The sequence below is a fragment of the Alosa alosa genome, chromosome 2 (genome assembly GCF_017589495.1).
Source record: "Alosa alosa isolate M-15738 ecotype Scorff River chromosome 2, AALO_Geno_1.1, whole genome shotgun sequence".
Lineage (NCBI taxonomy): Eukaryota > Metazoa > Chordata > Actinopteri > Clupeiformes > Clupeidae > Alosa > Alosa alosa.
Window position 1 is genome coordinate 9,782,728 of NC_063190.1, and position 25,480 is coordinate 9,808,207.

Here is a 25,480-nt window from a genome sequence, read left to right on the forward strand (position 1 = left end):
AAAGCATATTTAATTACCTCTGTGTGTGAAATGCACTAAAAAAAGCTTGCCTTGCTTGCTTGCTCCTGTCAGAGTTTGGAGTGGCTGTCCAGCCGGGCAGACCAACGGACCCCAACCTGATCCCCAGAGCTCCGTCCAAACCGGACGTAACCGATGTCAGCCGCACCTCAGCCACGCTCACATGGAAGGCCAGCAGTGTCGGAGCCACCCCCACCTCCTACATCATAGAGGCTTTCAGGTGAGCTTGCACACCTGGTGTTTGTGTGTGTGTGTGTGTGTGAGTGTGTGCGTGTGTGTGTGTGTTTGTGTAAGCACGTCTCTCTCTCTTTTTCCCACTCTGTATTCATTTATTTACCCTTATGACAAAATGCTGTTTTAATAAAGAAGTATTCTACCTCTCTCTTTCTCTCTCTCTCTCTCTCTCTCTCTCTCTCTCTCTCTCTCTCTCTCTCTCTCGCTCTCTCGCTCTATCCTAGCCATGCGTCTGGCAGTAGCTGGGTGACTCTAGCTGACCATGTGAAGGCCGAGAGCTTCGTGCTGAAGGGTCTGAAGCCTGCTGCCGTCTACCTGTTCCTGGTGCGGGCGGTCAACGCCTACGGCCTGAGTGACCCAAGCCCCATCAGCGACGCCATCCGCACCCAGGGTCAGTCTGCCTCGTAGACTGCTGTCTGAGCTCTGAGTTGTATCCTAATGTTGCGTAACCTAATGTTTATGTCAAAGATACAACAGGAGGGTTGAGGTTTCACACAAACATGCAAACACACAACCAGACAGTGATTTATGGATAGTGTGTATTGCATGCATGAAGGCAGATGCCTTAGTAATAGCAGTAGCACAATGAGTATGAGCACTTTTTAAAGAGGATACGCCAGATGAACTGAGTCATAGATAAACACACACACACACACACACACACACACACACACACAGATGTACAGCAGTTACACAAACATACCCATGCAGATATGTGTCCACACAAACAACTCAAACATGGAAACCAAAATTTACACACACACACACACACACACACACACACACACACACACACACACACACACATACTTAACCCCTTGCTCACTCCCACGTCCCTCTTTGTCTTGTGTGTAGACACGCCGCCCACCATTCAGGGCGTGGACCACCGTCAAATCCAGAGGGAGCTGGGAGACGTGGTCATCCACCTCCACAACCCCGTCATCCTCTCCTCCTCCTCCGTCAGGGTGCAGTGGACCGTGAGTAACCCCATATCTATCCAAAGTCACACACACACACACACACACACACACACACACACACACACACACACACACACACACACAGTCACTCTGAATTGTCAAACACGCAGGCAATAGACACAGACACTGATGCTCTCTCTCTCTCTCTCTCTCTCTCTCTCTCTCTCTCTCTCACTCACACACACACACACACACACACACACACACACACACACACACACACCCATTCTCTAAGGGCATGGGATCCTTTTTCCCAAATGAGGCACTCCTCCTCCTCCTCAGACTCCAGGACTTTCACTCCCATTCTATCGCAGACAAAAAAACAAACAATCGAACTAAAAAAACAAGAGGACTCACATTTCATACCCCTCGCCTCAAATATGAAACCCCTCCACCCTCCACCCGTCCCCTAATCCCCCCAAGCTCTAGTGTCCAGCCTGGGTTGGGCCCACGAGTGCTGCTTATCGGAGGCTGCATCCTGCTGAGGAGGGGTCCCTCAGTGCTGGTGGGGAGGCTTCTCTGTCTGGACGAGAGTTGAGGTTGGCCAGGGAGCCAAGAGGACAAGTGGAGCCCTCTGCCTCGAGCTCCGGAGAAGTGGAGCTCGCCCTTAAATCAGGACCACCTGGGCCGGCGGAGCCATTTTTCTTTTAATCAGCTTCAGCTTTTAGAAGCATGCTGCAGTTTACTCTCTCTCCCCTCATTCTGCCTCTGCCTCTATCTCTTACTCTCTCTCTCTCTCTCTCTCTCTCTCTGTCTCTTTCTCTCCCCATTGCAGCTGGGGACAAATGGTGGCCTGGCCTTGACGAATGGCTGGGTGTATATACACACATCAGGGCTGGGGCCATAAACACAGTGGCAGAATGTAAATAGTTTAGCTGAGGCCCAGCGGAGAGACCTGCATGCTGCGCTCCTGAGGAATGCAGGAGGACAGGAGATGAGCCTCACTTTGTTTGCGTCAGTTCCCTCCTTTTCAGTCACCTTTTTAACGTCTGCCATTCACGCCATGACTTTGTAATGGTACTCTGTTTGTTTGTATACAAGTAAGCATATCACCATATAAACATATAATAAACAGCATGAATCTGGATGGTGCAGTATTGACATAGATACCAGACCAGTTTGATGTAAGCACTGGAAACACAGCAGAAGCCTTCTCATGATTCACATATTTCCATAAGCTCTGGTGAAATCCAGACCTCTGAGCTTTTTGGATGGCACTGTCTGGTGCTTCCCATTCACTCGGATGATGTTGGAGTTTATGTTGATGTTGCAGCTGGTGTTGATAGAGGATGTTGATGTAGCAGCATTTTTTTTTAAAATTTTTTTAGCTCTTAGCGGGGAGTGCTAAAGAAAATGTGAAAGCTGCATGGGAAGGGAAGAGTAGTCCAGTTTTGTGCTGCTGACCCGTGTGGGGTGCTGGAGCGCTGGCGTAAGGCCTGAGGGGGCCTCTGGGGACGGCTTAAGTGGTGGCAGGACGACAGGAAGTGGTCACCTCCCACTGATCTCACCCCTGTGAGCCTGCAGCTGAAAGAGATGAGGCCTTGTAGTGGAGACCTCCCGTCGGGCCACATGGGGTCTGTGTGTGTGTGTGTGTGTGTGTGTGTGTGTGTGTGTGTGTGTGTGTGTGTGTGTGTGTGTGTGTGTTTGTGTTTGTATGTTTGAGTGAGAGAGAGAGAAAGAGAGAGAGAGAAATAAGGCTGCAAGGGGAGAGAGAGAGAGAGAGAGAGAGAGAGAGAGAGAAGATATGTGTGTGTGTTTATGCACACACAAGAAACAAGACAAGCATCATGCACGAGCCCTTTGCACACAGGATGTTCCCAATCTCCATGGTTACCATCCCGCAGTACACCAAAGCCGTGCTATTTGCTGATGCCAGGTTTGGGATTTAGTGCTGCTATTTATTTAGGCATGAAATTCTCTCCCGAAATACCCTGTTTAGTTGGAGCTGAGCTGAGGTTTGGGCGCCTGTGGGAATAAATAGAACGATGGCTTCTGTCACACAAAATGAAAAACACATTTGACAACATGAGGACGCTCATCCAGAGCTGTGCTAATGACTGGATATGAATATCCAAGCAGACGTCACCACACCAAAAAAAGACAAGACGTTTCTTTGGCACTCTTATTGATAAACACATACAGGAACAGTGTGCTGAAACAGAGGTCATTTTTCTAACCAATGCAGTGAACTATCACTGTGATGCATGCATGTTTTGTGGAGATACATGCCCCGTTATTAATGGTTCTGTGTTGTTGTTATTCCTCCACACCAACAGGTGGAGCAACAGTCCCAGTACATCCAGGGCTATAAGGTGATGTACCGGCCCACGTCCGAGGCGGGGCAGGCCCGGGGTCAATGGGTCGTCTTCGAGGTGCGAACACCTGGAGAGGATGGCGCCGTGGTTCCCCAGCTGAAGAAGGGCGTGACCTATGAGTTCAAAGTGCGGCCGTACTTTGACGAGTTCCAGGGCGCCGACAGCGAAGTGAAGGTGGCCCGGACCATGGAGGAAGGTGAGTGGACCATGGAGGAAGGTGGGTGGACCATGGAGGAAGGTGGGTGGGGAGGAGTAAAGGGGCTTAATTGGCTGCCATCAGAAGGATTGGGGGGGGGTCAAAATAGTAGTCTGTTTAGAAACTTTGAATGTGTAAAACACTAAGCTAACTCCAAATTGCTGGTGTGTTCCTCTGTGTGTGTGTGTGTGTGTGTGTGTGTGTGTGTGTGTGTGTGTGTGTGTGTGTGTTCCCACATGGGTACTGGCGTGTCTGTGTTGCGTAAGTGGCGTGTGAGTGATAGCCGAGGCAGCCAGGCTAACTACAAATTGAGCAGCTAATTGTTTTCTGTACGTCCCATCTCCAGCCCTGCTGACGTGTGCCCTCCTCCTCTACCCCCTCTTAATCCCACCTCAGAGGCAGCAGCAGGACTCCTGTGCCCGTGGGCTCCTGTGATTCACACCCATTAACCCCCCCCCCACAACACACACATACACACACAGACACACATAGACACACATACACACCACAGGAAATAAATCTTCCCAGCGATTTCCTGATTAGGCCTTTAGATGCGCGTTTGCCGGGAAACAGTCAGCACTTGTGGCTCTCTTTATGAGCCTGGGGAGGAACTGGGAAAGCACACGAGAGTGGAGTCGCCCAGGCCCTTCTGCGCTGTTTAACGCTCGTATTGTCTCTGTTTTATGGCCTTTTTATAGCCATTTTTTAAACTTGCAGTATCCTCTGCCTGATAGCATATGGAGACAGCGATGTGGCCCTTGCTAGGACCTGTCATCAATTTGAGGTTGGAACGGGGTTTAAAAGTAGGACAGATTGATAGAGGTTAGGTGAAGGTGAGGCTGGAGGCTTTTTTCCCCATCCTTACATTCTTTTCTTTAACTCTCTCTCTGTTCTCTGTCTATCTCTCCTTCCCTCTTTCTCTATCATTGCTCTCTATCTCTTTCTCCCTTTCTCCTTTGCACACTTTCTCTCTCTCTTTCTCTCTCTCTCTCTCTCTCTCTGCGCTTCTCTGTCACAGCTCCCAGCGGGGCACCACGTGGTGTAACCGTGACAAAGAGCGACACCAATGGGACCGCCATCCTGGTCACCTGGCAACCGCCTCCCAAGGAGGAACAGAACGGCATGGTCCAGGAGTACAAGGTAAGCAGAGGGCACCTCGCTCCTCTCTCCGCACACACAGACGGCTCCCTACCTCTCCCTCTCTCCCTCCACGAACAGAGGCCACCACGCAAGCACAGTGCCAGCATAACCTGAAGAGCTTTAACGCCATCTACTGGTGAAAGCATAACCCACTGACCCCACTTGGCTAATTCCTCTGTGCATTATACTGTACACATTAATTATATATATATATATATATATATATATATATATATATATGTGTGTGTGTGTGTGTGTGAGACAGAGTTAGTGTAATGTTATGCTATATCTTATGATATTCGTAAGACGTTTTAACGTTTATGTTTATGTTTATGAGTGTGTGTCTAGCTGCATCAGTTGCCATGTTCTCTCTGTTCCCCTTCTCTGTAGATTTGGTGTCTGGGCAACGAAAGTCGTTACCATGTCAACCGCACAGTGGATGGCTCCACCTTCTCCGTCATCATCCCCAACCTTTCGCCGGGCATCCGCTACAGCGTGGAGGTCGCTGCCAGCAATGGGGCCGGCCCAGGGGTCAAGAGTGACGTCACCCTTTTTGAAATAGGTGAGAGCCACACGCAAACACACAGATACACAAGCACATATAAAATAAGAACGAAAAAGACATAATATCACACATTTAAACACGTTTTTTTTATCTAGTTTTAGCTGGTCCTGACATCAGAGCACACATACACAAGCACACACACACACACACACACACACACACACACACACACACACACACACACACACACACACACACACCTACATTCAGAGATGAATTGATACACAGACACCGGTAAATAGATTGGTGAGAATGAACTTCAGTAAAAAGCCAGACTACAGATCTGTGAAGGTTAACATCAGACACATAAAACAAGTCATTAAACATGACATGGCTGTTAACTTTAACACTCCTCTATGGGAATAAATCATGTAAGGAGTCTCCCTCTGCTTTGAATCACTGCTAAATGGGACAGTCACTTTGACAGCCGCTCCATCTGAAGGCTCATGTGTCTCCTTGTTGACTGCAACCAGAGATTTGATGCAGCATGTTAAACTGTGAAGTCACAGAATACAAAATCTCCTCACTTTGAAGTTTGTCTCACAGAGAGAGAAAGAGAGAGAGAGAGAGAGAGACAGCTTGTCCATACATGATCCAGTCCTGTTACTGTCAGACACACAATCTCACTCATTCAGTCGTGCAATCAGAGGTAATTGCAGCTTCGTCACAGTGGTCCGACTTCAGATGTGGTTTTTCACAGTCAGTCAGTCAGAGAGTCAGCAGTGTGTGTGTGTGTATGTGTGTGCGAGAGTCTGTGTGTGTGTGTGTGTGTGTGTGTGTGTGTGTGTGTGTGTGTGTGTGTGTGTGTCTGTGTGTGTGTGTGAGAGAGAGAGAGATAGAGAGTGTGGTTTGTTTTGCCACTATGCTATCTAATGTTTTCACATGATCAGTATCAGCCTCCCACAGCATCCTCTTTAGTGGTTAGGGCCTCCGAGCCTGCTAGCCTCAGGCTAATGTCATGAGGAGAGGTGGAGGAGGACTCTACAGGCCTGAGAGAGAGAAATGGTTGCTACTGTATTTTTAGTCCCAGCTGTTTGTGTGTGCATGTCGTGGTTGTTTTCTCTTCTTCTGTGAGTGGTGATCTGTGGCCACTGGGACATGAGTATGGCCTCTGACTCCTGTCTGATTTACACTCATGTTTTGATGTTTCTGTCCCTCTCTTCTCTCTCCCCTACATTCCCCAAACTTCATTTCTATTTTTTTCTCATGGCATCCTCTTCTTCCGATTGTCCACAACCTCGTCTTCATTTTCATTAATCTCTCCTTTTCTGTTCATCTGTCTCTCTCACCCCTCCCTCACTCACTCTCATCCCTCTACCATCACTCCATCTCTCTCTCTTTCTCTCTCTCCGCTCTCTCTCTTTCCGCTCTCTCTCTCCCTCTCCCTCTCTCTCTCTCTCCGCTCTCTCTCTATTTCCACTCTCCCTCTCTCTCTCCCTCTCTCTCTCTCTTTATCTCTGGTTAGACCACTCGGGTATGCCGACGGTGGTGGAGAGTGGTGTGGAGAGGGACACGCTGTCTCACATCTCAGACGTGGTCAAGCAGCCAGCCTTCATCGCCGGCATCGGCGCCACTTGCTGGCTGGTGCTGATGGTGTTCAGCGTCTGGCTCTACCGCCACCGCAAGAAGAGGAGCGGCCTTAGCAGCAGCTACGCCGGCATTCGCAAAGGTGTGTGTGTGTCTGTGTGTGTGTGTGTGTGTGTGTGTGTGTGTGTGTGTGTGTGTGTGTGTGTGTGTCTGTGTACTGTATGTGTGTGTGTGTATGTGTGGATGCCTTCTTGTCAGGATTAAAGCCTAAAGCATACCACATTTTCCTTAGTTCTTGTCATTTCATCGGAACCTACACACCATCTTCTAACCGGACCTCCCAACCTGGACCATACAACTAGGGAAAGCTGTCACCAGTGTTGAGAGAGAGAGAGAGAGAGAGAGAAAGCAATACAAATTGTATCGTTGTCATGACAATAAAGCTGTATTGAAGTGAATTGAATTGAGAGAGAGAGAGAGAGAGAGAAAGAGAGACCTTTTTATGACTCTTACTGTAGCTTACCTCATGTAGTAACAAAGTAAACCAATAACCTTTGGGTTTGGCCAGGTGAACTAAGGTCAGGCTGTGGGGTCAAGGTTACAAAACGCACCATGGAGAGCAAGCGAGGTGATGGGAGGTGAGCGGAGGAGCAGATAACAGCACAGAGAGCAGGGCAGAGATGGCATTCAGCCGTCGACACACTGTGCCCCACGGTTCTGAAGGTTACCAACGGGACACAGCGATAATTTCATTTCTTTCATTCAGTTTTATCACTTTAGGGTTTTTTCACCTTTCTTGCTCTCTCATTTCCTCTCTCTCCCTCCCTCTCTCTCTCCCTCTCTCCCTGTCTCTCTTCTTGGGTCTATCTGTCGTGCCTGGTCTCGGCTTCTTTCATGCTCAAAGCTGATAAACTGATAATGCGCTAGGCAGGCAGGCAGGCAGGCAGGCAGGCAGGGAGGGAGGGAGAGAGGCGAGCCGTTTGGTGTAATCTTTTCAGCAGTTCAAAGAGCTCAAAGCTGCCTGCCGATCAGAGGACCAGCGCATCACAGATCACACTGACATTCAAAGGGTGACATTTCGTGTTGCTTTTTTTAAAAACACGATGCTACTGTTTTCCACATGTAGGGTGTGTGTGTGTGTGTGTGTGTGTGTGTGTGCGTGTGGGTGGCGTGTGTTTGTGGGGTGGGGTAAGGGGGGCCTATGTGTATAACTTATTAATATGGTTTTGTATTTTTGTATTTCTGCTGTGTTCATATGAGTGTGGTGTGTGTGTTTGTGGTGTGTGTGTGTGTGTGTGTGTGTGTGTGTTTGTGGTGTGTGTGTGTTTGTTTGTGGTGTGTGTGTGTGTTGTGTGTGTGTGTGTGTGTGTGTGTGTATGCGTGTGTGTGTCTGTGTCTGTGTAACAGGTTTTGTGTGGGGGGAGGGGGTTAATGATTCAGAGTAGTGTGAGTCTCACTAACTCAATTATCTCTCCCATTGTAGCCACAGTAACCTCAATTAGTCCCCAAGGCTGTTTGGAATGAGGTGTTTTGTTCTGTACTCCTGTGTGTGTGTGTGCATGCGTGGTTGTGTGTGTGTGTGTGTGTGTATGCGTGTGTGTCTGTGTGTTTAGCCTCACTTAGCAACCTATACACAGACACACAATAATAGTTGCGCCCCCCTCTTGAGCAGCGCTGCATGTAAAAATGAAGTATGGGAATTAAATCGGTGTGTGTGACTGACAGTGCTGTTTGGTCTCCCCACAGTGCCATCCTTCACCTTCACACCGACAGGTACGTTCATTTCCTTTTCCGCTCTCTGCATCATCAGTGTATCTCTCAACAGGACTTTTCCACATAAGCGCATGGAAAAGGCCCCCCTGAAGATGAAGGGTTTGACTTTTTCTTGGCCTTCATATTAGGGGAAGCCAACACAGATTATTAACGTCATACAATAAACATAAATGAAAGATAGAGATCAGCACATTAGACTTTACATGGTTGCATGGTAGCACACAGTCACAGGCACACTCAACTCCACAATTAAATTCCCTCTTAGGGTGTGAGTTCCAAAAAGACTGTGAAAACAAAGTTGAAAACTCCCCAGCATTAGCTCTTTATAAATCTGTATTGGACCATGTCTTCAATAAACATATGTGATTCAGCCCTAGGCCATCATCAGCGTGGGACAGGCAGAACTGCTACAGCATGTTGGCCTCATGCTCATATTCCTGTAGTTTGTATCGGACCCTGACAACATACTACTCATTTCAGAATTTGATGAGATGCTTAGGTTTTCAAAGGCAAATATCTTCCAATGATTTGATTAAAGTGTTCATTAGGCTATTTTTCATTTCTGAACAAATGGCACAGACATTGGTCAGAGAAGGATAAGTAAGAGGCTAGTTGCCTGATAAGTGTGTGGGGAAGATGGCATCCAGGACTGGCTCTAATCCTGGTGTAGGTGTCGGCCTCGGCTGCCTCTCTGCTCCCTAGAGAGCCACGGCACAGGGCCTGCTGAGAGGCGATAGCCAGCCTGGTGCTCCTCATTCATTATTCTCATTCAGGAGGGGAGCCTGTCGGCTCTAATACACTGTATTTGCCTCGCAGGGTTTGACGTGTGTGTGTGTGTGTGTGTGTGTGTGTGTGTGTGTGTGTGTGTATGTGTTGTGTGAAGGCTTCACCAGACAGTCCTGTGGGGGTTGTAGCATGGCTGTAAAAATGTAAGCTCGCTGTGAATAGCAGTCTGTTGGCATTAGGAGTGAGAGCTAAGATACACACACTTGCTATCAGGCGGACACACACACACACATCTACAGATAAAGATATTTAGAGATTAGTAGGGCCATTAGAGGTAAACATGAATGGTGCATACATGCTCAACAATCAACAATCAAGCACACGCACGCGCATGCACCATCCATTCTCATCTCCTCACACACATGCACATCAATGCAAATTCACACCTACACACGCAGGTATGCACCTCTCACCTTCTCACAGCAGGGCTCACAAACACATAACCACACACACACACACACACACACACACACACACACACACACACACACACACACACTAACAGTCTTTCAGTCGAACCACAACCCCTGTCTGCACTTGCCATTGCCCTGCATTGAACCCTCACTGAGGCTTACTGGGTAATTCTGTGGTGGCGGTGACTAATGCTGACTTGTTGAGGATGTGTCAGGTAGAAAGGGGTCGTCATTCATTGTGAATGGCGCCCTAGGGATAAGTGGATGGCATTTGATTGCTGGTGTTCTGTAAACTGGTGTTTTTGTATAGCGCAGGTGTACCGTGTCCTACTAAGGTGGAGATTTGTGGTTGCGTGTTTGTCTTCAATTGAATGAGAGAGAGAGAGTATGTATGTGTTTGTGTGTGCTGAAGTGTGACTCATGGCCTGATAAGTGTTGTTAGTGCTGGTAAATCATGTTATTTTGAAGAGGACTCACTGTGACTCAGCTAATATGCTGGCAAGGTGTTTGTTGACCTCCTAAATCAGGAGATGACTCGGGGAATTCTGATGTTTTATCAGCTGAAGAGGAGAGAGGAAATTTCATTGCTCATCAGGTTTCTCTTTTGAGATAGAACACGTAGACATTCACTTAGAGGTTTCAAAGAGCATTACTGACCAGGACCAGGAGCGTGGGTTTGGTGTATTTGTATTTATTTATGACATTGTTAATAACAATTCTCTAAATATTTTCCTCTTTTTCAGTGGCCTATCAAAGGGGTGGAGAAGCAGTCTGCAGTTCTGGAAGGTAGGTTTGTGTGCGTGTGCGTGTGCGTGTGTGTGTGTGTGTGTGTGTGCGTGTGTGTGTGTGTGTGTGAGAGAAAGGGAAAATCACAGCTGTATGTACAGTATGCCTCTCTAAACACTAGGGGGAGATGTTTACCTTAATATTGGTACACTGATGGAAGCAAGCCACTTACCAAATGCCTACCCAGTCATTACCCCAGTGGAGAATACAGAACATGCAAGTTGTGTCTGTGTATATGTACAGTATACTGTGTGTGTGTGTGTGTGTGTGTGTGTGTGTGTGTGTGTGTGTGTGTGTGTGTGTGTGTGTGTTGTGTTTTGTATACGTGTGTGTGTGCATGGATGCACCCATCCCTACATCTGTATCAATTAGTGAGAGCTTATGTATGTTCCATGTTCCATGCATGAGAAATGTACTGTGCACATTAGTGTGTTTTTCCAGTAGTATTAAGTATTAATGCAGCTCTGCTGTGTTTTAATGTCCTCAGACATCATTAGAGTTATCATTAGTTCATGCTCATTGATGCAGGAAACATGAGATTACATACACGAGCTACTGTACCTCTCACCTCAATACCTTTCCAGGAATATCATTTCTATAGCATTCCTTAAACGTACACACCAACACCACTCAAACAGCTTTCCAGAATTTTCCAGGGGCTCAGATCATTCATAGTGTGTCCCTTTGATGTAAAAATGTGAAACATTTATGTTTTCATTTGTGTGTGTGTGTGTGTGTATGTGTGTGTGTGTGTCTGTGTGTGTGTGTGCATTCCACACTCCAGTGAGGCCAGATGAGAGGAGCGGTCCTCTGGGTTCGCCCCTTAAATTATGTTCGGGATGTCTCTTTAAAGACGTCATGTTGAGACAAATAATGGATTGATCTCAGATGGCTGCATAATAAATCAAATGGGGTTAAATATTTACGGGCCTGGGGTCTCTGAAGTAAGAAGTTAGTTCCCTGCGCTCACATACCCAGCTCCAGTTACATTTCTTTAATGATCAGTAAAGATGGTGCAAACATGTGATAGGGATAGGTGTCCAAGGGTGATGTAGGTCCCCACACGAAAACAAGAATGTATGTGTGTGTGTGTGTGTGTGTGTGTGTGCGTCTGTGCGTGCGTGCGTGCGTGCGTGTATGCACACACTTGTTTATTAGCTTCTCCAGACATTATGCATACATTATGCATATTTACTTTGGTACATGTTTACTTGAAACCCATGTTGCTAAAGCGGCCTCCTCTCCTCTACTTTCCTCTCCTCTCCTCTCCTCTCCTCTCTTCTCCTCTATTCTCCCCTCCTTTCCTCTCCCCTCTTTTCCTCTCCTCTTCTCTTCTCTCTTCTCTTCACCCCTCCTTTCCTCTCCTCCTCCTCCTCCTCCCCTCCTCCTCCTCCTCTCCTTCTCCTCCTCTCCTCTCCTCTCCTCTCCTCCCTGTAGACCGGGCCTTCTGAACATGGGCGACACGGCCAATCAGCCCTGGCTGGCCGACTCGTGGCCCAACGCCTGTGGCAACCACAAGGAGCGCAGCATGAACTGCTGTAACGGAGGCAACGGCACCAGCGACAGCAACCTCACCACGTACAGCCGCCCCGGTGAGAACAAACACACACACACACACACACACACACACACACACACACACACACACATGCAAGCGTTTGTATACACATGGACACAGACTCACAAGCACGCACTCTCACAGACACACAAACACACACTCACACAGACACACACACACACACACATATGTACACTGACAATACACAAAAGGTGTCCTTACAGCTAATGTGCACAGGTGCATAGGTGTTCTAGAAGATTCAGTGCCATAGACAGTGAAGTGCGGAGAAGACGCTAATGTGTAGGAAGAATGGGAAACATTGGTGCATTGGTTATTGGCTGTGTGTGTGTGCGTGCGTCCATGTATGTGTGTGTGTGTGTGTGTACAGAGCTTCAGGGCTTAAGAGAGAGGGGTGCTGTGCGTACCAGATGAATTCCCTACCCCAAAAAGCAGAGCTTTTAACACCACATTAGAGCTTTGTGTCTGAATAACTCCCTGCCTTACAAAGATGTGGGAGGGAGCGGAGCTCAAACAGAAACATTTGCCCCCTACACTCCCGGCCTGTGTAGAGCTCAGTGATATACATGCATCCTCATTGTGGCTGTATAACAAGGTATTTCCTTGTAGCCGGATGCAATTTGGTTTGTTTAAGTGAACAGCAGATGGTTAAAAGCTGAGTATGTTGAGAATGCTCTCTTGTTAAATGGGTATGTGCTTAAAACTAGCACTAATGTAGTGAGTCCGTGGCGTACAGTGCTGTTAAAATATGTGTGTGTGTGTGCGTGCGTACGAAAGCACTGTGCTTGACCTTGGTGTCATATTCCCTGCATCATATCCTAGCAACTGAGCTATGACAATGAGAGCCTTTCCATTAGCTGGCTTTTTACCAATGTCCTCTGTGGATTTGTTTTGTGTGTGTGTGTGTGTGTCTGTCTTTCTGTGTGTATCTGTGTGTGTGTGTGTGTGTGTGTGTGTGTGTGTGTGTGTGTGTGTGTGTGTGTGTGTGTGTGTGTGTGTGTAATTCACTGTGTAAGTGTGTATTTATGTTTGTGTTTCTGTGTTTGTGTTTTTATATGTGTTTGCTCTTTTGTATTTTGTGTGTGTGTGTGTGTGTGTGTGTGTGTGTGTGTGTGTGTGTTTGTCTGTGTTTGTGTGTGTTTATGTGTGTTCACATGTCTGTGTTTGCCGTTCTCAGCCGACTGCATCGCCAACTACAACAGCCAGCTGGACAACAAGCAGGGCTGCCTGCTGGGCTCGGACTCGGCCGTCTACTCGGACGTGGACCTGTCCAACAAACTCAACGAGATGAAGACCTTCAACAGCCCCAGCCTGTGCTACATGGGCCCCGCTGGGAGCCCGCCGACCCCCTACGAGCCCACGCCGTACGCCACCACCCAGCTCATCCAGTCCAGCATCATGAGCAAGGCCGCGGGGGGCTGCGGCCCAGGAATGGGGGCGGGGGCGGGGGCGGGACTGCCGGACCTGACGGACAAGCGCGGCTGGAAGCCGCCGCCTATGCAGCAGCAGCCGCCCGTGCCGCAGGAAATGACATCGCAGCTGCAGTACAACATCATGGAGCAGAACAGGCTGAATAAGGGTGAGTTCAACACACAGGGCTGGACTAAAATAAACAGATACACAAACAAATAAACAAATACACAAACAAACTAAAAACACACTACTGTTCTGTGTTTGTGTCTTTATGTTGTTGTTTATGTCTTTATGTGGTTTGTTTAATTTCAAAATGTGCCTTGGGCTTGCGCTTTGACATAAAGTACAAGGCTTTATTGTTGAGCTTTGGATAATTAAGATTTCATTAAGATTGACATGGCAACAATGGAGAATTAACATTTACATGACATTTTCCACATATGAAAACTGCATAATAAGAAAAGTGTCAATCAAGCTCAAGTTGGGGAATAATTAGGATAAACAGGAACTGCTGCCGGCGGAAGACATTTTACATTGAAGGACATATTGATAAGAAAATCAAATATGCAGATAAAGACCACCAAGCCGATATACCTCTCTGGGTTTACTAGTAGCATCAGGTCTGTTAAATGAATTGCATCAGTACAAAGTCATTATCTCCTAAACATGTAATCTAAAATCCATCCTTACCGTAGCTATGATGATGTTTTCCTGCAGCTCAAGGCATGGGGATCACCAAGGTCATGTGTTTTACACCTGCGTAGAGCACCTGAGGATAACATGTAGCTGTGCTGTGAATAGCTTGTTATTTGTCAGGGTTGTGTGTTTACTGATCGGAGTGCGTGTGTTTCGTGTGTGCGTGCAGATAGCTACCGAGGGGGCGAGGCCAACCTGCCCGCCACCATCCCCTACAACCATGAACTCAGCTCTGGAGGCTCTTACCACAGCTCGGACCGGGCCAGCAACAGCACCTCCGGTAACACGCACGCACACGCACACACACACATTATACACACACACACACACACACACACACACACACACACACGCACACACACACACATTATACACACACACACACACATTATACACACACACACACACATTATTACACACACACACACACACACACACACACACAATTACGTTATCAGGATTAATCAGTCACCGATGCTTTGGTCAATTGATGCTGATTAATGATAACTGAAAGCTGAGGAGGTTTGGTGCGTGGGACCACCTGCTCGTTGTTGGATGTTGCACTTTTCCATCATTTACATGAGGACCCGTGTTCAAACAAACAATTCCACACGCAGTTCAGCTTGTAATTACAAGTGCGCTTACTCAGCATGGGCTCTCTCAATCTAATTCGAGATGCAAATACTGCAAGAATACATGGTCATACGTAGTGACCAGAGACTCATTTAATCAACACACATTACACACACACACACACACACACACAACATACACACACACACACACACACATTATACACACGCACAGCATCAATCACACACACACACACACACACACACACACACACATTTTAATGTTACATTAATAAGTTACATTATAAATGATCAATGCAATACTGATAGTAATACTGATATATGCTAGCTGAAGTTTGTGCATGAGACACTGCTCATTGTGTGATGTTGCACTTTTTCCATCATTTACATGAGGGCCCATTGACTGAAGCAAACAATTCCACACACCGTTCAACATGATACAAGTGCATACTCAACATGAGCTCTCTCAATCTTTCAGATGCAAATATTACAAATACATGAGCTTCATACATGTGTACAACTCATTTAATCAACACACACATGCACACGCATACACACACATACACATACACAAACAGACACACACACACTGAGCCTCTGTCACAACCACCACAGCATCAATCTGTATCCAGTGTGTTGTAGCAACATTTGTACAGCTTTAAAAAGGCATGTTTTCATCAGCAGTGATCATCCTCCTGTGTGATGCTGCAGTTGTGATTAGCTGACACACACACACACACACAAAAGACACACAGACACAACCAAGTACCACAGCACCAATCTGTATCCAGTGTGTTGTAGCAACATTCGTACAGCTTTAAAAAGGCATGTTTTCATCAGCAGCCATCATCCTCCTGTGTGATGCTGCACTTGTGATTATCTGACATTTGCATGTGTCTGAGTGACACACTAATTGTATGCGCGCCTCAGCAATGTGATTACATGCCTCACTCTTCCTCCGTGAGTGTGTGTGTGTGTGTGTGTGTGTGTGTGTGTGTGTGCATGCTACTGCTACACACATGTTGATTGCCTAATTTTAAATATGGGTCTTCTCTGGGCCGATGCCAGCTCGCTACACGGCTGCTTTGCATCCATGAAATATTAGCTGGAATTTGAAATGGTATGATTAGCCATGCCTAATGCAGTAAGAAATCTGGCTTAACTGACAGACAGTAAACATGGACGGCTGCAGAGGCAGTGATTGCTGCAGTTGTTGTATCATCATGTGGAGATCTGTGTGTGTGTGTGTGTGTGTGAGTGTGAGAGAGAAAGAGAGAGAGAGGGGGAGAGAGATAGAGAGGGAGGGAGGAAGTGGGCCTCTGTGTATTAAGTGTCATAACTTTGTCCTCCAGGGAGCCAGAACCACAAGAAGGGATCACGCACTCCGAAGCTGCCCAAGCAGAGCTCAGTGACCTGGGGAGAGCCACTGCCTCCTCCCCCTGCCAACCCTCCTCCCAGCCACAGCTCAGAGGACTACTTAATGCACACAGACAAGAGGTGAGGCTACGGACAAACAAACACACACACACACATACACACACACACACACACACACACACACACACACACACACACATACATACAAACAAACACACACACACACACACACACACATACATACAAACAAACACACACACACACACACACACACACACACACACACACACACACACACACACACACACAAACAAACACACATAAGCATATAATAGACACTCACACACAATAAATAGATAAACTAGATGTACCGCAGAGCGGTACAAAATATGACCGCCCAGTCCAGTCAGCACATTTTTTCCACAAAAATAAATCAGCTGAAAAGGCCTATATGATTCTAACTGTCTCACTAAATTGCATTATCCACACTCAATTCTCACTGGTATCTGCTAGACAATAAGTACCAAAACATGATTAGTTCATAGATTTCACATATAAAATTCATTTTATACAACCCCACCCCATCTTGCCTGTTCAGAATTTCATTTCTGAAATTCTTGAATTGTGTGCATGTGTAGCGTGCACCGTTTATGTTTATGTGTGTGTGTGTGTGTGTGTGTGTGTGTGTGTGTGTGTGTGTGTGTGTGTGTGTGTGTGTGTGTGTGTGTGTGTGCGTGCTTGTGTGTTTGTCTGCGGATGTATGTTTGTGCATGTGCATGCATGCGTACATATGTCTACTATGTGAGTATGTGTCATACGTATGATTACTGTGAATGTATGCACATGGAATGGGTTAACATGACCCCTGGAGGCAAACATACAGAAAAAATTGGTCATCCTAGGCCCTACGGTTCTCGAGATATTCACAGAAAACTGTGTCTGCCCTACCCTCCTTTCGGGGGGTCCAGTCCAGCGGGGGGGCTACAGATCAAAATGAAAAACGATGGTTCCATGCTATTCATGTGGGGTTACATGCCCACCAAGTTTCGTGTACCCCGGTCTTTCAGTGTCCCGGGAATCCTTGACGGAAATTTGGACATGCGGAAAAAAAAAAAAAAAATCTGACTAAACCTAAAGCTTCGCTGCGCGGTGGTCATAATAATGTTATTACTGAAGAATCAAATACACAATATCCATACAAAACATACTGAAATACACCGACATACACAAGATCAGCAACACCTCCACACACCTCCTAGCAATTGGTAGTCCCGAAATGATGAAATAAGCCTTCAGAGAGTCATTACACACATTCACCCTCATTGGTATCTGGGTATCATGTTGAATATGCCCTGGCTGAACTCGTGCACTCCATCTTAATCCAGCAGAGAGTGCCCTACTGCTGAAGAATGTAAGTGCAGGCCAAAATGATATAGGGCCAATGGATTTTTGCTAATAGGGGGTTCATTGTAAGGTCATAATATTCACTTTGTCCTGGCTGCTCATATGCTCTCTCTCTCTCTCCTCCCTGGTGTCCTCAGCTTTGAGCCGGACACCTCCTGTCCCATGCTCCCCTCGCGCATGTACCTGCACTCGGGAGGCATGCAGGAGGAAGAGGAGGAGGAGGAAGAGGGCATGGAGAGATGCCCCACTCCGCCTGTGCGCGGAGCCGCCTCCTCTCCCGCCGGAGTGTCCTACAGCCACCAGTCCACGGCCACCTCACTCCTCCCCTCCAGGCTGGGAGCACTCGCTGTGAGCCTGCACAATCGGCCCGCGATGACGCGGGTGTGCACGCTCTTCTCTTCTCTTCGTTTTTATACACACACACATTTTCAGCTACACAACGATTTCGATCACCTTGAATGCTAGAGGAAAGAGTAATAGTCCAAGGATACCAAGTAGCGAAAAATAGTCATCTCCACTACAAAGTTATTGAGTGCAGTTGAATTGAATTGAATGCCATATTCAGCATTAGTATTACTATATTTCAATTAACTTTTCGTATTGTATCCTTTCAAGCATAGTACTTTTTGTTTAGTTTTTATTTGTTTTTATCTTCAATAAGTTATCAAAAGCACCTTGTAGTGCCAGGCAGTGTTGATGCCAAGTCCAGGGGATTCATGCCCATAAAATGTGCCTCTTCCCTCCGCTCTTAGTTCCTTTGGATGAGGGCATCATCTAAATGCCACAGTAAATCATCCGGATAGGGTATATGAGGTGCCCAACTCCCTTGGCACTGAGCACGTGCCCTTGGCATGGCCACTATAGCTGATGAGTGTCAGGTAGAGTGTGTGTAGTGAGCATAGCAAATATCTCTCTGGAAAAATGCAGGGAGAGATGGAGAAAGAGTTAGAAAAGGAGAGAGAGAAAGAGGGAGAGAGAGAGATGGGGAGAGGGAGAAAGAGATTGAGATGGAGAAAGAGTTAGAAAGGGAGAGAGAGATGGGGAGAGAGAAAGAGTGAGAGAGAGATAGAGGGAGACAGAGATTGAGAGAGAGAGATGGAGAAAGAGTTACAGAGGGAGAGAGAGATGGGGAGAGAGAGATTGGGGGGTTAGAGAGAGAGTAAGACATAAATGGGGAGAAAGAAAGAGTGAGTGTGTGAGAGAAAGAAAGAGAGAGAGAGAAAGAGAGGGAGAGCAGGCTCAGGTCTGATTTATTGGATCGCTCGGCTGAGGTGTTACTCCACAGCCCTGGAGTCGGAGCTGAAATGTGGCTCATTTTTGCGCTCAGATGTGTGGGCATGTGGCAAAGCTCCATTCTCACTTTCAAGGTGGCACACGGCAGCGCCAACCCCTTCTCAGCAGTCAGATGGCTAGCGCTAGCACAGGTGCCATGTCATTAGGGAGGAATCGTCAAACGCTTCACAAAGAGGAGTCAAAGTCGGGGTACGGTGAGGGAGGAAGGTCAAAAAGGACAAAATGTGTGGTAATTCAATCTCAGCCTTTGAGTTTAAATTCTTTGTTTTTCCCTTGGATCTCAGGCGTCACGTAGCCAGTCCCCCACCCCCGCCCCGACCTCTCTCCCCCCCACACACTTATGGATACATCTCCAGTCCCTTGGCGCTGGACACTGATGGGCTGGACGAGGAAGAGGAGGAGCTCAACGAGGATGAAGATGAGGCAGATTCAAGGGCCCAGAGTGGTTATGCCCAGCCACACCACCACCACCAGCAGCAGCAGCACCACCACAACCAACACCACCACCACCACCACCACCACCACAGCTCTGGGCAGCAGCAGCAGCAGCAGGGGGGGCCAGGCTCCCAGCAGGCAGCCCAGCGACGGCTGCACCTGCGTGGGCTGGACCAGCAGCAGACGCCCGCCTCCAGCACGGGGGACCTGGAGAGCTCGGTGACGGGCTCCATGATCAACGGCTGGGGCTCGGCCTCGGAGGAGGACAACGCCTCGTCGGGCCGCTCCAGCGCCGTCAGCTCCTCCGATGGCTCCTTCTTCACCGACGCCGACTTCGCCCACGCCGTGGCCACCGCCGCCGAGTACACCGGCCTCAAGGTGGCGCGGTATCCCGAGGAGGGCGCAGGACCCGGGGGTGAGTGTCTGGGGTGGGGTGGGGCGGGGTGGTGGATGACAGGGAGAGCCTACAGGTGCTTTTAAGTGAGAGAGACCGAAGGTAATAATAAAGTCTAATCTAAACTGCATGCTTAGAGGCACCTGCAAATCCCACAAACCAGAAAATTGGATTGTGCAGGATGGCAAAATGAGCATAATAGTTGATACATAATTACTTATCCTCCATTACACCACTAAGTCGTCCGATTTTGTATTATATTTCACAGAGCAATGGTGTGACAGCAAAGCCTACATCCAATTTCAGTAAACAACATCCGTAATTCGGTCACAGCCCAAAGCACTGAATCTTCCAAACTAAGTTCGGCTAAAGATTAACTTCATTCTTATTGAACTTCACTGTATTTCTGTGATATCTGGGACCTTGGGTCAAACCAAAATGCTTTATATATGCTTTCTTCCATTGATGTGTTATAATAAAAAGTCTCATCTCAGCGCCATCATTTGGCATCAGTTGGCTTTTATCCTGAACAACTTGCGCTCTGATTTCAACAGTGCTATATCTACAATCGATTAAATAAGAATGCACATTTGAATATGTCTATTGAGATATTAATATGTCTACTAGATCAAAGTTGATGGTTCTGACCCAGTGCTGTCTCTCCCCACATCAGGGCAGCGGTACCATGTGGGCCACCGGCCCAGCAGCCCAGTGTCTACGGACAGTAACGTGAGCACAGCTGTCATGCAGAAGCGCCCTCCTAGGAAGCACAAACACCACCAGCAGCAGCAGCAGCAACAGCAGCAACACTCACAGCACCAGGGCCAGCAGAGAGATGGCTTCACTGATGGTAAGAGGACCGGCCACATATTCATGGATTCAAGGAGTTTTATTTAGCCTGTTTTAGCCATGCGGCTCCTTTAGCCTGTGTTAGCCAAATGGATCCTTTAGACTGTTTTAGCCTGTTTTAGCCATGCGGCTCCATAAGCCTCTTTTAGCCAGTTGGGTCCAGAGGTATCCAGCTGACCATAGAAGGCCCCACAGCTCTCCCAAGCCCTGGTCATGAACAGCTTCACTAGTGAATCGCAGGGCAAAACATTGTGTTGTTCATCTCCATCTGCTGTTTTGACTCTGAACACCATTGTCATGTCAATGTCAATGTGGTCATCAGGTCATCAATATGGCAGACGCAGCAATATAATGCTGTAATTGGAAAGCTTAAATAGTATATTCTGGAACTCTCTATTTCGCAAACATGATTTGAAAGTGGGTGATGGTTGAGGCAGCTTGCTGAAAATGTACAGTAGCTCTGGACCATCCAGATGACCTGTGTGCAATAACAGTGTTATGAAAGCGGTCTACAGGTCTCTAAAACAGGTTGTATATTTGTGTCATAGCATAGACAACACAAAGACCCATAAGTGCTCTTTTGAGATCAAATGGTTGTTGCTATGCCAACAACTCTTCTGTCTGGATAGACATGATGTAAATTCTGAGTCACTTACTTCAGAGAAAACTTTATTTCATTATCTATGGACTTTCTACATTAACAAATATGGTTACAAATATGATCCGTTTTGGTAACATTTTACTTGGATAGTCTGCCCACAGAGACTTAACAGATCATCTGTTAAGATTCAAGTATGTAAAATTGTTGTTGAACAATTACTGAACATCCCTTTAGCCCAATCCAAACCCTAACCTTAGCCTTAACCATACATTGTATATAACAGAGTGTCAACAGATATTGCCAGTGTTAATAATCTGAGCATCTACTGTAGTCTGTGGTAGAACATCCAAGTGTTACCTCCATTTTTTTTATTTAATAAATTAATGCTTCTCTTAGGAATGGCTTATACTAATAATTAGTACTATTAGGTCATATTAAGTCTTGGTTTGTTTGTTTTTTACCCATGTAAACAAACAGTAAACGCCCATTTGTGTGTTTGTTGTTCTCCTGCAGACACTGCTCTATCTCTTGGCCCTGCAGCGGGGGTCAAGTCCCCCACACACAACTCGCGGGGTGGCTACGAGGTGAGGGGCGCCACGCTGCCCAAAATGGGCTGTGGAGACGGGCGCGAGAGGAGGGGCAGCGCTGGGGGCTACCGCACCAGAGAGGGCTCGGTGGAGAGGCGCGATGGCCACGACCGACACCAGAACCACAAGGCCAGCAAAGTCCGCCAGCACCCAGGTGCGCTGTTTGCATGTTACACTTTTTCAGTATGTGTGTGTGTGTCTTTCTGTCTACCTTGCTTTCTATCTCTTTCTTTCTCTCTCTGTCTCTCTCTCTCTCTCTCTCTCTCCCTCCCTCTCTATCTAGTATCCAGGTGAGTGTGTCTGGGTGTTTGTGTGAGTTTATGCATCAGTGTGTGTGTGTGTGTGTGTGTGTGTGTGTTGGTCAGTTCGTTGTAAACATACTGTATACATATTGGATTGTAATATAAACCTATTTTCCATGTAATCGTCTCCAATGTCTCCTAACATCCTCTCCCCCATCTGTCTGCAGCGGTAGCAGAGGACATCCCCCCCTACAGTCGGCCCAGCTTCCCCTCGGTGCAGGGCCAGAGGGAAGGGGCACCCAGCTCCTCCAGCTCCATGTCGTCCCGTAGCTCTGGGGGCCGCAGGAGAGGCACCGAGGGGGGTCCAGGGTCGCGCAGGAACCCTGCAGACACAGCGCTGCCCAGCATGGGGGCTTTCCAGCATGAGGAAGAGGAGCTAGAGGTACACTACTAAGCCATGCAAAGCCAGGCTAGCAGCACCCTGGAGCTCAGTGCATTAAGTTCACTTCACAGGGTCATGTCCTGCAGCTTTGCAGCTTAATTTCTACCATCATGTGTGTGTACAGTAGTGGGTGCAACAATAACAATTTCATTTCAAAATGACAATAACAGATGATTTAGTCCTAGACCTTCTCCATATCTGGCTCCATAATTTTAAGAAGTAGTATATTAAACTGGTTCATGCTAAATTAGCATATTATTTTCTCTCATTTCAGTGTAGACTGTTAAACACTTTTATATATGTAGACTATTAGACACAAATTCCACAAATGTATACATATTTGTTTGACAAATATTTGCTATTAATCCCTTGATTCATTCTATAGACTATTGTAAGTTAAGTGTTAGATTCAGAATGAGCTGAGTTTATGTATCTTACACTCTAGCTGATGTGTTTTTTTCCACAAACCTTGATTGACTAAGTGCATTCAAATCAAGTATGGCACTTAACTAGGACTCACTGATTAGCTACATACGACATGTGGATGTAATTTTAAGAATAATAATCACAGTAATCACTGTGTATTTGTAGGCTATCACTAGCTCACTAATGTTGAGTTTTGCTTGTTTTGTTTGCAGCTTTTGGAAAGCTGAGGGACCACAACACATACAGTGTAGACCAGAGGAAGTACTTCCAGGTCACCGCTGGAAAGAATGACCCTGTTCTCCCCCTCTGGACTTGAATGCCAACCACTGAAAGTCCGGTCAACATCATGTACATGACATTTTACAAAAGAAAACTGAAAACTGACCCATGATTAATGTGTCATTTTCTTCATTATTTTATTTTTATTTTTTATTTTCTTTATTTATAATGTGTTAACAAGTAACTGAATGTACTTTTCCTGTCCAAATGGAGGACCTCCTCTTATAAAGGTACCATCTACATTTTTGGAAATGTTCAGTTGCTGATTTAGTTGCTTGCAATGGCAGTCATTCAGTGAAGCCCTCCAAAGTACTGATGTTCATGTGTATTAAAGATGTTTTGGGAGTTGCAGACCATTGTTATATACAGAAGAATGTTTTTCAGTCCCACTCGGTGGTATAGTACTTCAAATTGATCTTCCTTTTTTGCTTTCTCAACCATTTATTTGACTGTATAAAATATTTGGTCAAAAGTATAATTGTTGTAAATTGGTCAGTTCACTATTAAGAAGTGCAGCCATTTGGATTTCCCTTTTTCTAATGCACTGTTTTGAATTTATTTTTATCGATGTTGTTATTGTTGATGTATGTTCTTTTGTCTTACATTGGTTTTAAAAGCACAATCACTTAACTTTATTTTAAGTCATTTATTGTTAACTATGGAATGTTCCACAGTTATGGAGGAACAGACACAAGGAGTCTTGTCAATAATTGTGTTTGTATGATGAAAGAGTATTGTCTTATATTAATGTCTGGATATTACCAGAATGGAACTGAGACTCCACTGTTTGGTTAGAGTTTCATGAGATTACGTGGATATTAGATTACATGTTACCTAGCGGATCCAACTTTAAAGTAGAGGAAGGAAGAAGAAAGAAAGAAAGAAAAGAAAGAAAGAGAGAGAGAGAGAAAAGAAGAAAAACTAGTTTGCCATGTCATTACTTGCAGTTTCACAGTGCAGTATCCAACATGAATCAGATGTAGGAATTATGTAGAAATGCACTTAATGATTGTGATTATGAAGAAAAGGGCAACGGGCAATATGTCTAGAAAAAGCAAGTGAGAGCTGAGGTGTGGCATGGAGTCTCTTTTCCATTTTGTTATTGGGCACAGGAGGGGTGACGGTGTGTATGTGTGTGTGTGTGGGGGGGGGGGTGTTTACATGAAGTCCCCCTCCAAGAGAAGAGGTGCACTGGTTTATCACTTCATTCAACAGTCCTCATAAACTAGTAGCAACTTATGGGGACATTTCTCTGCCTTTCCTATTGGACTTTATGGATCTCTACGCAGATGTCATTGTGAGTCATTCAGTTTGGTCTATCTGTTGTTTCCACGTGAAAGCTACCTAGTTGGGAACAGCACGGACAGAAGAGAAGAGGGTGGTGAAAGATGGAAAGGTGGGATTCTTTCTCTTTGATGTGACTTTTTTCACTCACGGCTCCACCTGCTCTTGTGACTGTAGCACGGGGGCTGCTCACTGGCAGTGCTGGAGTTGGCTGACCTTCTCAAGGTCAAGGCTTTTGCAGTAAAATAAAAAAAAAAGAAATACTACAGCTTTTTTTGGAGTGAGTGAATGAAAGGAAACGTGTGAAGTGTTGTTCCCTAGCGGAAATATGTGCTGTCCATCTTTGTTCGGAGTTTACCATGTTTGAAAAGAAAGAAAGAAAAAAAAAGACCCAACCGCTTTAATGTCAGTCATAACTTTTCATTACTGGGAATCTTGTATTTCAAAAAATGAAACAAAACAAAAAAATGTCATTTTTCCATATTATTTATTATTAAAAGAACTTCAAATGCAACCTTTTTGTGTGCCTAGTACTATGTTGTATTGTTCTCTCTCTCACTAGGTGGTGAGCGTTCTTCATGAAACTGATCTAATTTACTAGGAGGAGAAGGTTGTCTTTGGATGTGCATAATGCAATCCACTTGCTTTAATTAAGCTCACTCAAACAATGGCATTTTTTAGCAGAACATCTGTGTGCTGCCACATGCCGAGAGGCGATTACAGGTGTGCTGTGTGGGTGGGTGGGTGTGGGTGTGTGTGGTATGTGATGAAAAATGAAGGTTCATATTAACACTGACAGTTCAGTGTGCTATGTGTTACATGTGGTCCGGCATAGTTCACTATTATTCCCAGTCAG

General features: G+C 46.4%; 1 protein-coding gene across 1 annotated transcript in view; it reads left to right on the forward strand.

Annotated features, from left to right (window-relative positions):
* LOC125288144 (roundabout homolog 1-like) overlaps window positions 1-25,138 on the forward strand; it is a 198,918-nt gene extending 173,780 nt beyond the window's left edge. Inside the window, 20 exon segments of the mRNA XM_048234263.1 lie at window positions 73-238; window positions 477-643; window positions 1,108-1,229; window positions 3,509-3,743; window positions 4,762-4,883; window positions 5,274-5,445; window positions 6,914-7,117; window positions 8,722-8,748; window positions 10,691-10,733; window positions 12,171-12,325; window positions 13,487-13,888; window positions 14,588-14,698; window positions 16,364-16,508; window positions 17,930-18,175; window positions 19,370-19,590; window positions 19,663-19,935; window positions 20,588-20,764; window positions 21,878-22,105; window positions 22,421-22,635; window positions 23,274-25,138. Of these exon segments, the coding sequence (XP_048090220.1) occupies window positions 73-238; window positions 477-643; window positions 1,108-1,229; window positions 3,509-3,743; window positions 4,762-4,883; window positions 5,274-5,445; window positions 6,914-7,117; window positions 8,722-8,748; window positions 10,691-10,733; window positions 12,171-12,325; window positions 13,487-13,888; window positions 14,588-14,698; window positions 16,364-16,508; window positions 17,930-18,175; window positions 19,370-19,590; window positions 19,663-19,935; window positions 20,588-20,764; window positions 21,878-22,105; window positions 22,421-22,635; window positions 23,274-23,288 (3,446 nt within the window). The 3' untranslated portion in view covers window positions 23,289-25,138.
* The last annotated feature ends 342 nt before the right edge of the window (window positions 25,139-25,480 follow it).